This window comes from Gadus chalcogrammus, chromosome 17 (assembly GCF_026213295.1).
Source record: "Gadus chalcogrammus isolate NIFS_2021 chromosome 17, NIFS_Gcha_1.0, whole genome shotgun sequence".
In the NCBI taxonomy this organism is placed as follows: Eukaryota; Metazoa; Chordata; class Actinopteri; order Gadiformes; family Gadidae; genus Gadus; species Gadus chalcogrammus.
Window position 1 is genome coordinate 16,473,537 of NC_079428.1, and position 11,459 is coordinate 16,484,995.

The following is an 11,459-nucleotide window of genomic DNA, read 5'->3' on the forward strand; positions in this document are numbered from 1 at the left end:
GCCCTGCTCCTGAAATCCAAGGCATGACTCCCTACCGCTCGCTGCTCAGTCCCCATACCATCAGCCTCCCTGCCTCTGCTCAGTCCCCCTACCTTCAGCCTCCCTGCCTCTGCTCGGTCCCCCTACCTTCAGCCTCCCTGCCTGCGTCCGGACTGAATACCATGGCTCCGTGGACGGCTGCGCTGCTGCTGCTGCTCCACTGCGGTAATATGGGAGGGTTATGAGTTCATGAGGCGCAACATTGGAGTCCCTCAGTCGTTGCTATTGGCTTGAATGGTGAAGATGGACTTCACCTGCGGAAGAAGGGGGGGGGGAATTCAATGAATACTTTATTTGTTTAAGAATAATTATGAATTTATAATTGCTATCTGAGTAACTTGTAAGATTTACAGTACAGATGTGTCAACTGGATTTCTAGATTTCTCTCCGTCTTTCTGTCTGTCTGTCTGTCTGTCTGTCTGTCTGTCTGTCTGTCTGTCTGTCTGTCTGTCTGTCTGTCTGTCTCTCTTTCTCTCTAGGAGTGGGCATCTCTCTCCCTGCCCCCACCAACGTGTCAATCACCTCGGTCAACTTGGAACACACTCTGCACTTCCTGCCCGGGTCTGAGACCCCAGGTCACACACACTTCAGGATTCAGGTGATGAAAGTCCGGTAGGCCTACTATACTATTATACTGTACACACTAATACTTACACATAATTATAATACACACTGCTTCATAACAGACCTGAAAACTGACGCATAATAAAACATACACACAAAGAACATCTGGATATGTATCTGTGATGGACTGGTTTAGGAACATCTGGAATGTAGGTGTGATGGACTGGTTGAGGAACATCTGGATATGTATCTGTGAAGGACTGGTTTAGGAACATCTGGAATGTAGGTGTGATGGACTGGTTGAGGAACATCTGGATATGTAGGTGTGATGGACTGGTTTAGGAACATCTGGATATGTAGCTGTGATGGACTGGTTTAGGAACATCTGGATATGTAGGTGGGATGGACTGGTTTAGGAACATCTGGATATGTAGCTGTGATGGACTGGTTTAGGAACATCTGGATATGTAGCTGTGATGGACTGGTTTAGGAACATCTGGATATGTAGCTGTGATGGACTGGTTTAGGAACATCTGGATATGTAGCTGTGAATGACTGGTTTAAGACCATGTTGATATGTAAATGTGATGGACTGGTTTAGGAACATCTGGATAGGTTTATGACACATGCTAGTTAAAGTACACTTGGTTGTGTTACCACCACTGTGGCATTCAGTAAATCGGATGTAACCTCCAAGGGATTGGATAAACACTGAATCAGCTCCAAAGCCTTCTCCCCTCTCCTCATCTGACCGATCGACCGATAAGCAGTGATATGACCCTCCCCTCAGCCGTTCCTCTCGTCTCCCAGGAGGAAGAGCGTGTGGAAGCCAGCAGCTCGTTGCTCCAGCCTGGAGCCCGGCCAGACCTGTGAGCTCAGCGGCCTCATGAAGGACCCCTGGGCCCGCTACCAGGCCCGCGCCCAGGCCTACAGCCCCGCCGGCAGCACCTCGGACTGGGCTACCTCGGGCCTCTTCCAGCCCATGACCCACTGTGAGAGCGCACGCACGCACGCACGCACGCACGCACGCACGCACGCACGCACGCACGCACGCACGCACGCACGCACGCACGCACGCACGCACGCACGCACGCACGCACGCACGCACGCACGCACGCACGCACGCACGCACGCACGCACGCACGCACGCACGCACGCACGCACGCACGCACGCACGCACGCACGCACGCACGCACGCACGCACGCACGCACGCACGCACGCACGCACGCACGCACGCACGCACGCACGCACGCACGCACGCACGCACGCACGCACGCACGCACGCACGCACGCACGCACGCACGCACGCACGCACGCACGCACGCACGCACGCACGCACGCACGCACGCACGCACGCACGCACGCACGCACGCACGCACGCACGCACGCACGCACGCACGCACGCACGCACGCACGCACGCACGCACGCACGCACGCACGCACGCACGCACGCACGCACGCACGCACGCACGCACGCACGCACGCACGCACGCACGCACGCACGCACGCACGCACGCACGCACGCACGCACGCACGCACGCACGCACGCACGCACGCACACACACACACACACACACACACACACACACACACACACACACACACACACACACACACACACACACACACACACACACACACACACACACACACACACACAACATCACACACCATCGCAAACATTAGGCTATTAAAAATATTTATTTAAATATCTAAGTTCCTTAGTGCTTAAATGGAAGTATTTTGATCTACTTCCTGACCTCCCCCTCTCTCTGCCCCCCCTCCCCCCCAGCGGCTGTGGGGCCCCCTGACGTGTCGGTGGCCGGCTGTGGGAACTGCCTGGTGCTGCAGGTCCGACCTCTGACCAGCAGGTGGCAGCAGCTGGAGCGCTACAGACACATGTTGCTGTCTGTACGCAGGACCCGGGACGGAGTACAGGTACAGGCACAGGGGGGGGGGCTCAAGGGCCCCTCTGGCCCCCAGAGAACAAGGGTTTTAATCCTTCCTCTTTTTCAGGAGAATATCTTTATTGTTGTACGGGTTTCTACTGCAGATGGTGTCGCATTAACATAATTCTTAGCTAGCTCAGCACTCCTCATTGTAACTGAATTATTGCTCGTTGACTAGTTGGTGGGGGGTTTGAGGGCCAGTGGCTGAACCCCAGCAGAGGGGCTGGGATTCAGATCATACTCTGTAATCCTTTACTAGACTGAGTTCATTAGTTTGGCCTATGAGATCTAAATATACTTTTACATTTTTCCTGACAAATGAAATTTGATCGGTGAGGTAGATCCACCCTTCTGTGGTTTGTTTTGGTTATTTTACATTTTTAGATCCTGTCGTCTATTAGCATGTTGACATCACCAGACCAACTCGCAGATGCGTAATAGCCTCAAACCTCTCTGTTCATTTGATTTCAAAGGGGCGTTATCAACGGGTGCAAACCGCCTCTGGAAGCAGTGGTTAGGCCCTCAGCCAATCAGAGCCACGGAACCTGTGACACATCAGCGGCACCATCTTAGTTGTTTATGAGGATTCCTCAACAGCGCTCCTGTGTAGGGCGTCTCTGTAGGAAACCCGCCCCGTATCAGATAGACAGTTGGGATGGATTGGCCTGACCAGGGCGAGCTCTGCAGGGAATCAGTCTGGAAATCGTACTGGAAATCGGTCTTGAAGTTAATCAGGAAGTCAGTCTGGAAACGGTCTTGAAATCAGGAAATCACCTGAAAGGAGAACCCAGAAATAGCTTTAAGGTTTTGTCCATCAGCGTTATTATAATAAGGGCTGTGAACGATGAGGTATAAACATGTTGTGTGTGTGCGTCTGCCCACTCTTAAGTTCCACATGTCTGTCGACTACGAAGAGAAGACTGTGATTGGCTACCTGGAGCCCGGGGTGGAGTACTGTGTGATGGTATCCATGGTGGCGTTCATCAAACAGAAGTCGGCCCCTGTTAAATACTGTGCCTTCACCAGCCCTCCCAGGAACAACAGCTCAGGTACCACCACAGAGGATTGGGTTCACGCTCTGTTTCTCTCAGTCCAGCCCATTGAATGCCTCTTCCCTAAGATGAAAGGACCAATCAGCGCTAGGGGGCGGGACTATAAGTCTGTGATGAAAGGACCAATCAGCGCTAGGGGGCGGACCAATCAGCGCTAGGGGGAGATCAGGGGGATCAGTCTGTGATGATATACATTGTACTTGCTGTAGTTTGGTCTGGCTTTGCGAGACTAGTGATGGTATGACAATCAGCGCTAGGGGGAGGGACTATCAGTGAAGTGGCGAACCCTTTGTTCACCCTATATATTCCTGAGGCAGAGGTAGTCCGACACACATTTCTTGGGAAGCACGCACAGAGATTGTTTAACTTGGTGTTGATTCATTTATTAAGCAATAACTCCGGTTGACTTTCCAGGAAATAACTAAACATAAAAACTCCAGACAATGTAACTGTTTGCGGCCAAAACAGGGTTCTTCGTATTGGACAAAAAGGGCTTTTCAATGTAAAATAATCTGTCAAAAATGCGTCCAATAATGCGATAATGCGATAATGCGGTCAGAAAACTTTTGGCTCTCTGCCTTCCAAACCCGAACTACAGTAATTAGCCTGCCCTATATGAGGGCCTCCAATAGGCTCCAGGTAGAGCGTGACACACCTACTTCCCCAGGTGACACAACAGACTAATCACCACGTCATCACAAAGTGCATAAATATACATATGAATGAAAGTTTGATTAATATTTCATACACTTTATAATTCATAACTCATACTTTTAGCCTTAGACTCAAAATATATTCACTTAAAAATATTAAACACAAAAGACCTCTAAATGGCTCCAACAATCAGTCTGTGATGACGGGACCAATCAGTGCTAGGGAGCATCAGTCTGTGATGAACAGGGAATAGTGCAGTCTGCCAATGGAACAAAAAAAAAGGCAATTTGATAACAAATAGAATGAACAGCGATCATAAAAGATAAATAAATCTGTACGGTAGCCTTTCCAAAGGAGAATATGTTTTCTCCGAATCCAACCGGATTCGGAGAGGGTGAAGAGAGTGAGAACGTCCCCAAGGGACCGAAGTCAAATTCCTTGTTTGTTCGCAAACCTGGCCAATAAATCTGAATCTGAATCTGAATCTGAATCTGAAGTGGTTCATTCTGATGGTCAGCCCGCGCCCATATTTGGAAATCTATTTCTGCCCATTGAAGGCCAGACTGATAATCATTAATAATCAAATCTATAATATAATAATATATAACACCCGGACAGTCTCACAATGAATCCCCTTTATTGAGTCCTAGTGCCACCACCCCCATCCTCCAGTCCTCTTCCTGGACCTCCTCTCTGCTCTCTCCTCCTCCTCTCTCCTCCTCTCTCCTCCTCCTCCTCTCTCCTCCTCCCTCCTGCTCCTCCTCTCTCCTCCTCCTTCTCTCTCCTCTCCTCTCCTCACCCTCCTCCTCCTCTCTCCTCCTCTCTCCTCCTCCTCTCTCCTCCTCCTCCTCCTCCTCTCTCCTCCTCTCTACTCTCTCCTCCCTCCTCCTCCTCCTCCTCTCTCCTCCTCTCTCCTCACCCTACTCTCTCCCTCTCCCTCCTCCTCCTCCTCTCCTCTCTCTCCTCACCCTGCTCCTCCTCTCACCTCTCCTCCTCCTTTCTCCTCCTCCTCTCCTCCTTCTCCTCACCCTGCTCCTCCTCTCTTCTCTCCTCACCCTCCTCTTCCTCTCCTCCTTCTCCTCACCCTGCTCCTCCTCTCCTCACCCTCCTCCTCCTCTCTCCTCCTCCTCCTCTCCTCACCCTGCTCCTCCTCCTCTCCTCACCCTCCTCCTCCTCTCCTCTCCCCTCCTCTCCTCCTCTCTCCTGCTCCTCCTCTCCTCACCCTGCTCCTCCTCTCTCTTCCTCCTCCTCTCCTCTCTCCTCACCCTCCTCCTCCTCTCCTCTCCCCTCCTCTCCTCCTCCTCTCTCCTCACCCTGCTCCTCCTCTCACCTCTCCTCCTCCTTCTCCTCACCCTCCTCCTCTCCTCACCCTGCTCCTCCTCTCTCCTCCTCCTCCTCTCCTCTCTCCTCACCCTCCTCCTCCTCCTCTCCTCTCCCCTCATCTCCTCCTCTCTCCTCACCCTGCTCCTCATCTCACCTCTCCTCCTCCTTTCTCCTCCTCCTCTCTCCTCCTCCTCTCCTCCTTCTCCTCTCCTCACCCTGCTCCTCCTCTCTCCTCTCCTCTCTCCTCACCCTCCTCCTCCTCTCCTCTCCCCTCATCTCCTCCTCTCTCCTCACCCTGCTCCTCATCTCACCTCTCCTCCTCCTTTCTCCTCCTCCTCTCCTCTCCTCTCTCCTCCCCTCTCCTCCTCTCCCCCCAGTCCTCCTGGTCCTGCTGGGGGCCTCCGGCCTGCTGGCCGCGGCCCTCGTTGGGTTCCTGGTCCTCCGCCGCCGCCTCCAGGCTGGGCCGCACGCCCCCGGGACCCGGGACCCCGAGGGGGTGAGGCTGGGACTATGGAAACCGCTCCTTGTTGTTGTTGTTGTTGTTGTTGTTGTTGTTGTGGTTGAGGATGTGTGAGTCGGGGATCCCCCAGTGAGGGGGGGTTCTCCATGTAGGGGGGGTTCCCCGTGGGAGGGGGGGGGGTCCCCGTGTAGGGGGGGTTCCCTGTGTGAGGGGGGGTTCCCCGTGTAGGGGGGGTTCATAGACACTGTGTGCGCTGCAGGATGCTCTTGACTCATGTCTACCAGTTGTGTGCATAGGCCTGTCACGATAACAAATTTTTCTGGGCGATTAATTGCCCCAGGAATTATTGCGATAAGCGATAATGTTGCAGTTTTTCAACTAATATAATGATAAAGTACGCCCTTTCGAAGATCAATAAACCTTTATTTTTAAAGAACACTGGAACTGGACGTCTGGAAGACATTTAAAATATCCAGAATAAATTAACAAAACAACCAAAAACAATCTATTATTAACAAAAAATCCTCTTGACTGAAAACCAAACACCACCAAAAACAATAAATAAAATTGAAACACTAAATAAAAAGGATGTAAACACGATTGCGCCAGGACTCCGCCTCCCACACAGACAATGCAACAAGTTAGTAGCCGCGTTTACATGGCACATCTGATCCGCATCTGATCCGCATAGATTTCTATGCGGCATAGATCTGTTCCTAAAATGTGTTCCGAATGTAGGCTACTGTATACATGGCAGTAACAAAAGTGTCTGTTCTGTCTCGCGCACACCTGACACATCTCTGGACCGGCGGCGACATAATGGATGTCTTATCACTATCGGGGATTTTAAATTTGATTTTAATGAAAGCAAAGCAGGAGAGAGCTTTTCTCTGCCTGCTCCTTCAATTAAGAAGGAGGAGGACAGCGCAGCAACGTCAATTTCTCGTCAGATCTTTATATTTACCTTAAGCTCCGCCGCAAACGAGGAATTTGGATGCGAGTCTGCAGCCAAGACTGGTGGGAGAGAGTGGTCTTACAGGAATTTAGTGACCAGGAATCCTCGAAGGTCCATTTGCGAAATACTGCAGCTGCCATCTCTCTAAGTTAAGAAGTATTTTAACGTTCAGCCTGCAAAAGTACTACTAGTAGCCTACTCATTTACAGTTACCTCGGACGCGCGCGGACACTACGATACGCGAACACGTCATTAATAAACACCCATGTCCCATCGCTTAGCAACCGGACACGCTTACCGGACTACTTTTACGGAGTGATAACAAAGACGTGAATCAGGCAATAAATCCACTTTCCTTGACAGCGGTGAAGTTCGGTGTGCTTAAAAGTACCGACGGAGCTCAGTGGACCAATTGCGAACTACTGCGGCTGCTCTAAGTTAAACCCCAATCTATTCGGAATACGTGCATACATGGCGATTAAAACGGGCTACACCACCTCTTCTATTCGGCATAGAATCTATGCCGAACAGATAATTGTATTCCGAATGAGGCGTATACATCATCATTATCTGTTCCGCATAGATTTCTATGCGGAACAGATAATGATCATGTGTCCATGTCAACGCGGCTACTGACACTTGACGAGGGGGTTTACTCATTGTGCCCTGTAATTATGAGCCGGAGCCCGATTTCAACCCGACATTTGTTACTTAGGCCTACCCTGCTAAATATATATAATATATATAAATATATATAATGCATAGAACGCCGGTCACTATCGGGAAAATAAGCCCCGACAGGGCGAACAGGCGACCGACGCGCAGCGAAGGTGTCTTGCTTCACCCTGAAGGGGCTTATTTTAGATAATGACCGTCGACGTTCTATACCACATCATCCCGCTTATTACAAGGCTACTTGCCAATACGAAAAAATAACTTCACATGGTGTGTCTTTTTACAATTTATTCGTTAGCAGCATTCGTTGTGTTGATCAGCAGAGAAATAGTCCTTCAAAGACGTTGACGTTGCTTAGCAAACGAAGACGCTGGGGTTGACAAGTTACCGGACTATCTATGCAAGTGAACGGAGCGTTCCACGGAATTGAGAAGACCCGTGTAATAAAGGCCTATAATATTTCTGTTTATGGCATAGATTCCATTCGCACTCTTTTTTTTAAAAAGAGTGCGATTTCCAGCGAATGGAAATTATTGCGTTCGGCAAAAAATTATCGCTCATTTTAATTTATCGCGCAATTAATTGATTTATTGCATATCGCGACAGGCCTGTGTGCACGTCCTCCACTTCCGCCCTCTCTCAGCAGCATTATATCCTCACAAGATTATGTATACCCCAAGATTATGTATATCCTGCAAGAAAATATTTATACCCCTCTAACAGGGCTGTCTGTCTGTCTGTCTGTCTATCTGTCTGTCTGTGTCTCTCTGTCTCTATCTCTGTCTGTCTGTCTGTCTGTCTGTCTGTCTGTCTGTCTGTCTGTCTGTCTGTCTGTCTGTCTGTCTGTCTGTCTGTCTGTCTGTGTCTCTCTCTCTCTCTCTCTCTCTCTCTCTCTCTCTCTCTCTCTCTCTCTCTCTCTCTCTCTCTCTCTCTCTCTCTCTCTCTCTCTCTCTCTCTCTCTCTCTCTCTCTCTCTCTCTCTCTCTGCGTCTCTGATAGTCTCTCAGCCCTCTCTGTGATGACGGAGCCCAGTGAAGCCTCCTCTTCATGTCTGGCCCTCACTGAGGGACCAATGGGCAGAAGAAGAAGGATAAAATAAAAGGACCTCTGTCCATTTATTTTATTTTATATTATATTTTAATGTTAATTGACTCTTTCAACATTTGTATAACTGTATCCATTTACTAATAAGCTGTGAGCCACTATAAATCAGTAAAGTACATCTTCTAGATCCATTACGTTTCTTTCTGTTTGTTTACTGTCATAATAAACAAACTGATAATATTTAAATCAAGGTTTCCATTCAGCTTATCTATGCCATGTGTTTATTTCAGATATATAATGACTTGAGTTCCTTTAAGTCATGAGTATGAATGCAGTTAAACATGTTGGAAGATACATCGGCTGGAAGCTCTCCTCGATTTCCTAGAAGCAGTTGATTACTGTACACAGTTTGGCTTTCCACAGGCCCCCATAGGACGACAGTTTAGTGGGCGGACCTCTTCCGGTTGGTCCACACTAGTCTCAGGTCCGCTGCCTTTGGGGTGGTCCCAACTAATCTCAAGGCAACTGCTTTTGGGGTGGTCAACACTGGACTTAGGCCAGCAGCTGCTGTTGGGCGGGTCCATGTATGAACCAGTTAGTCCAGGTCCCCACGGGCAAAGCCGACACAGCAGCAGAAGGACTTCAACAACGTCTTAAAGAACTCCTTTACTCTGGGACAAGAGTTTTATATGGGTGATTTTTATATGCCCCTAACACCAAGTCCACCGGTGTCCGGAGCTCCTGCCCCAACATGAGGGCAGCCGGCGTGCAGTGACTGGACTCCTGCACTGCCGTCCGATAGGACCACAGGACCAGGGGCTGGTGGCGGTCCCAGTCCCGCTGGTGCTGGCTGGAGAGGATGGCGAGCTGGGTGGCCAGGGTGCGTTTAAACCGCTCCACCAACCCGTCACTCTGGGAATGGAGCGGCGTTGTCCTCGTCTTGTGCACCCCCAGCCGCCGGCAGACCTCCCCAAAGACCTGGGACTCAAACTTCCGCCCCTGGTCGCTCTGGAGCTCGGCAGGGACCCTGAAACGGGGTCCCTGCCGTTTCAGGGTCCCCGGCAGGGACATCTCCACCAGCCTCTCCGCGGTGGTGGCGGCGCTCTGATCCGGCACCGCATACGCCTTGGGCCACTTGGTGAAGTAGTCCATGGCCACGAGGACGTAGCGGTTGCCGGAGTCGGTGACTGGAAACGGCCCCAGGACGTCGACCCCCAGCCGCTCCATCGGTGCTCCCACCAGGTCCTGCTGGAGCGGGGCGTGGGAGCGCTGGGCAGGCCCTTTCTGCGCCGTACAGGTGTCGCAGCAGTGGACGTGCAGCTCAACGTCCCGTTGACAGCCCGGCCAGTAGAACCGCCCCCGCAGGCTATGCAGGGTCTTGGCGTTCCCGTAGTGCCCCGGTCCCACCGAGCCGTGGACCAGCTGCAGCACCTGGGGACGAAGCACATGGGGCACCAACAGCTGCAATAAGTCATCCAGGCACACGACACAATGACTGTTCGCCAGCACCCTCTCCATCATCTGCTCGAACGTCGCCGGCACGTTGCATAGTCCGAACGGCATGACACGAAACTGCCACAGCCCCTGCCCGATGGTGAACGCAGTCTTGGGTCTGGCCTCGGGCGCCAACTCCACCTGCCAGTAGCCGCTACACAAGTCCAGGGAGCTGAACCAGCTAGACCCCCCGATGTAGTCCAGGGCGTCGTCGATCCGTGGCAGCGGGTATGAGTCCTTCCGAGTGACCTCCTTGAGGCGCCGGTAGTCGCACGCAGAACCTCCAGCTGCCATCCTTCTTCCCCACCAGGACGGCCGGAGCCGCCCATGGACTGGACGAGGGCTTGATCACCCCCCCGGCAGCCATCTCGCGGACCTTCTCCTCCGCCGCCTGTCATTTGGCCAGTGCTAATCAGTGGGGCCGCAGGCGGATGGGCCGAGCAGAGCCGGTGTCGACGGCATGCTGCACCAGGCGTGTCCGCCTACAGTCCTCATCCCGGGCCGCGAAAATGTCCCCGTACTCCTCGAGTAACAGCCTCAGCTGTCGACCCTGCTGTAGAAACACTGCCTAGAAACACTCCTCCCCGTCCTCGTCCGGCTCGTAGTCCGCCCGCCGGACGTGAGGTCGGGAGGCATCGGACGGCTGCAGGTCGGATAACTCCCGCTCCGCCCGTTCCGCCACGTCGAGAGCCACCTCGAGGTTTGGGAGCCCGGGGAGGCGGACGTGCTGACCCAGCCGCGGCGGAGCAAGTCCCTCAAGGAACAAATTAAGGGCCAGTTCCTCCTTAGCCGCAGCAGGGAAACCGGAATAACCCCGGCTGGGCGTACAGCTGTACGTCCGCTGCGTAGGCCCCCAACCGTTCCCCCTCCCGGCGGCGGCGGGTGAACAGCAACTCCCGGCTGTGGTTCATGACCACCCGCTGCCCGAAACGCCTCTCCAAGGCCCGGGTCAGGGCCTGGAGGTCCCGTTGGTCTGCTGGGGCCAGGTCCAGCAGAGCCTGCACCGCCATTCCCTCCAACGCAAGGGCAAGCTGGGAGGCGGACTCGTCCGTGCTCCAGCCGCAGTACCGTGCGGCGATCTTGAACTGCGCCAGGTAAGGCTCCAGTGGCGTCGCCCCGGAAAATTTGGGCAGCCTGGCCACCAGGTGTCGGTCGGCCGCCGCCGGTCCTGTGGCACTGCCAACGGCCGCTGGGTGGTATAGCGCTGCTGTCGCGCCGGGCCATTCCTCCACGTCCTCCTCCTTAGGACG

General features: G+C 52.8%; 1 protein-coding gene across 1 annotated transcript; it reads left to right on the forward strand.

Moving 5' to 3' along the window:
• The first annotated feature begins 127 nt into the window (after positions 1–127).
• Positions 128–9,140, forward strand: LOC130370009 (interferon alpha/beta receptor 2-like). The gene is made up of 7 exons (XM_056575633.1): positions 128–204; positions 519–651; positions 1,417–1,595; positions 2,397–2,542; positions 3,443–3,602; positions 5,960–6,078; positions 8,671–9,140. Exons 1-7 carry the CDS (start codon positions 162–164, stop codon positions 8,704–8,706), a joined length of 816 nt encoding a protein of 271 aa, XP_056431608.1. The 5' UTR covers positions 128–161; the 3' UTR covers positions 8,707–9,140.
• Positions 9,141–11,459: the final 2,319 nt, after the last annotated feature.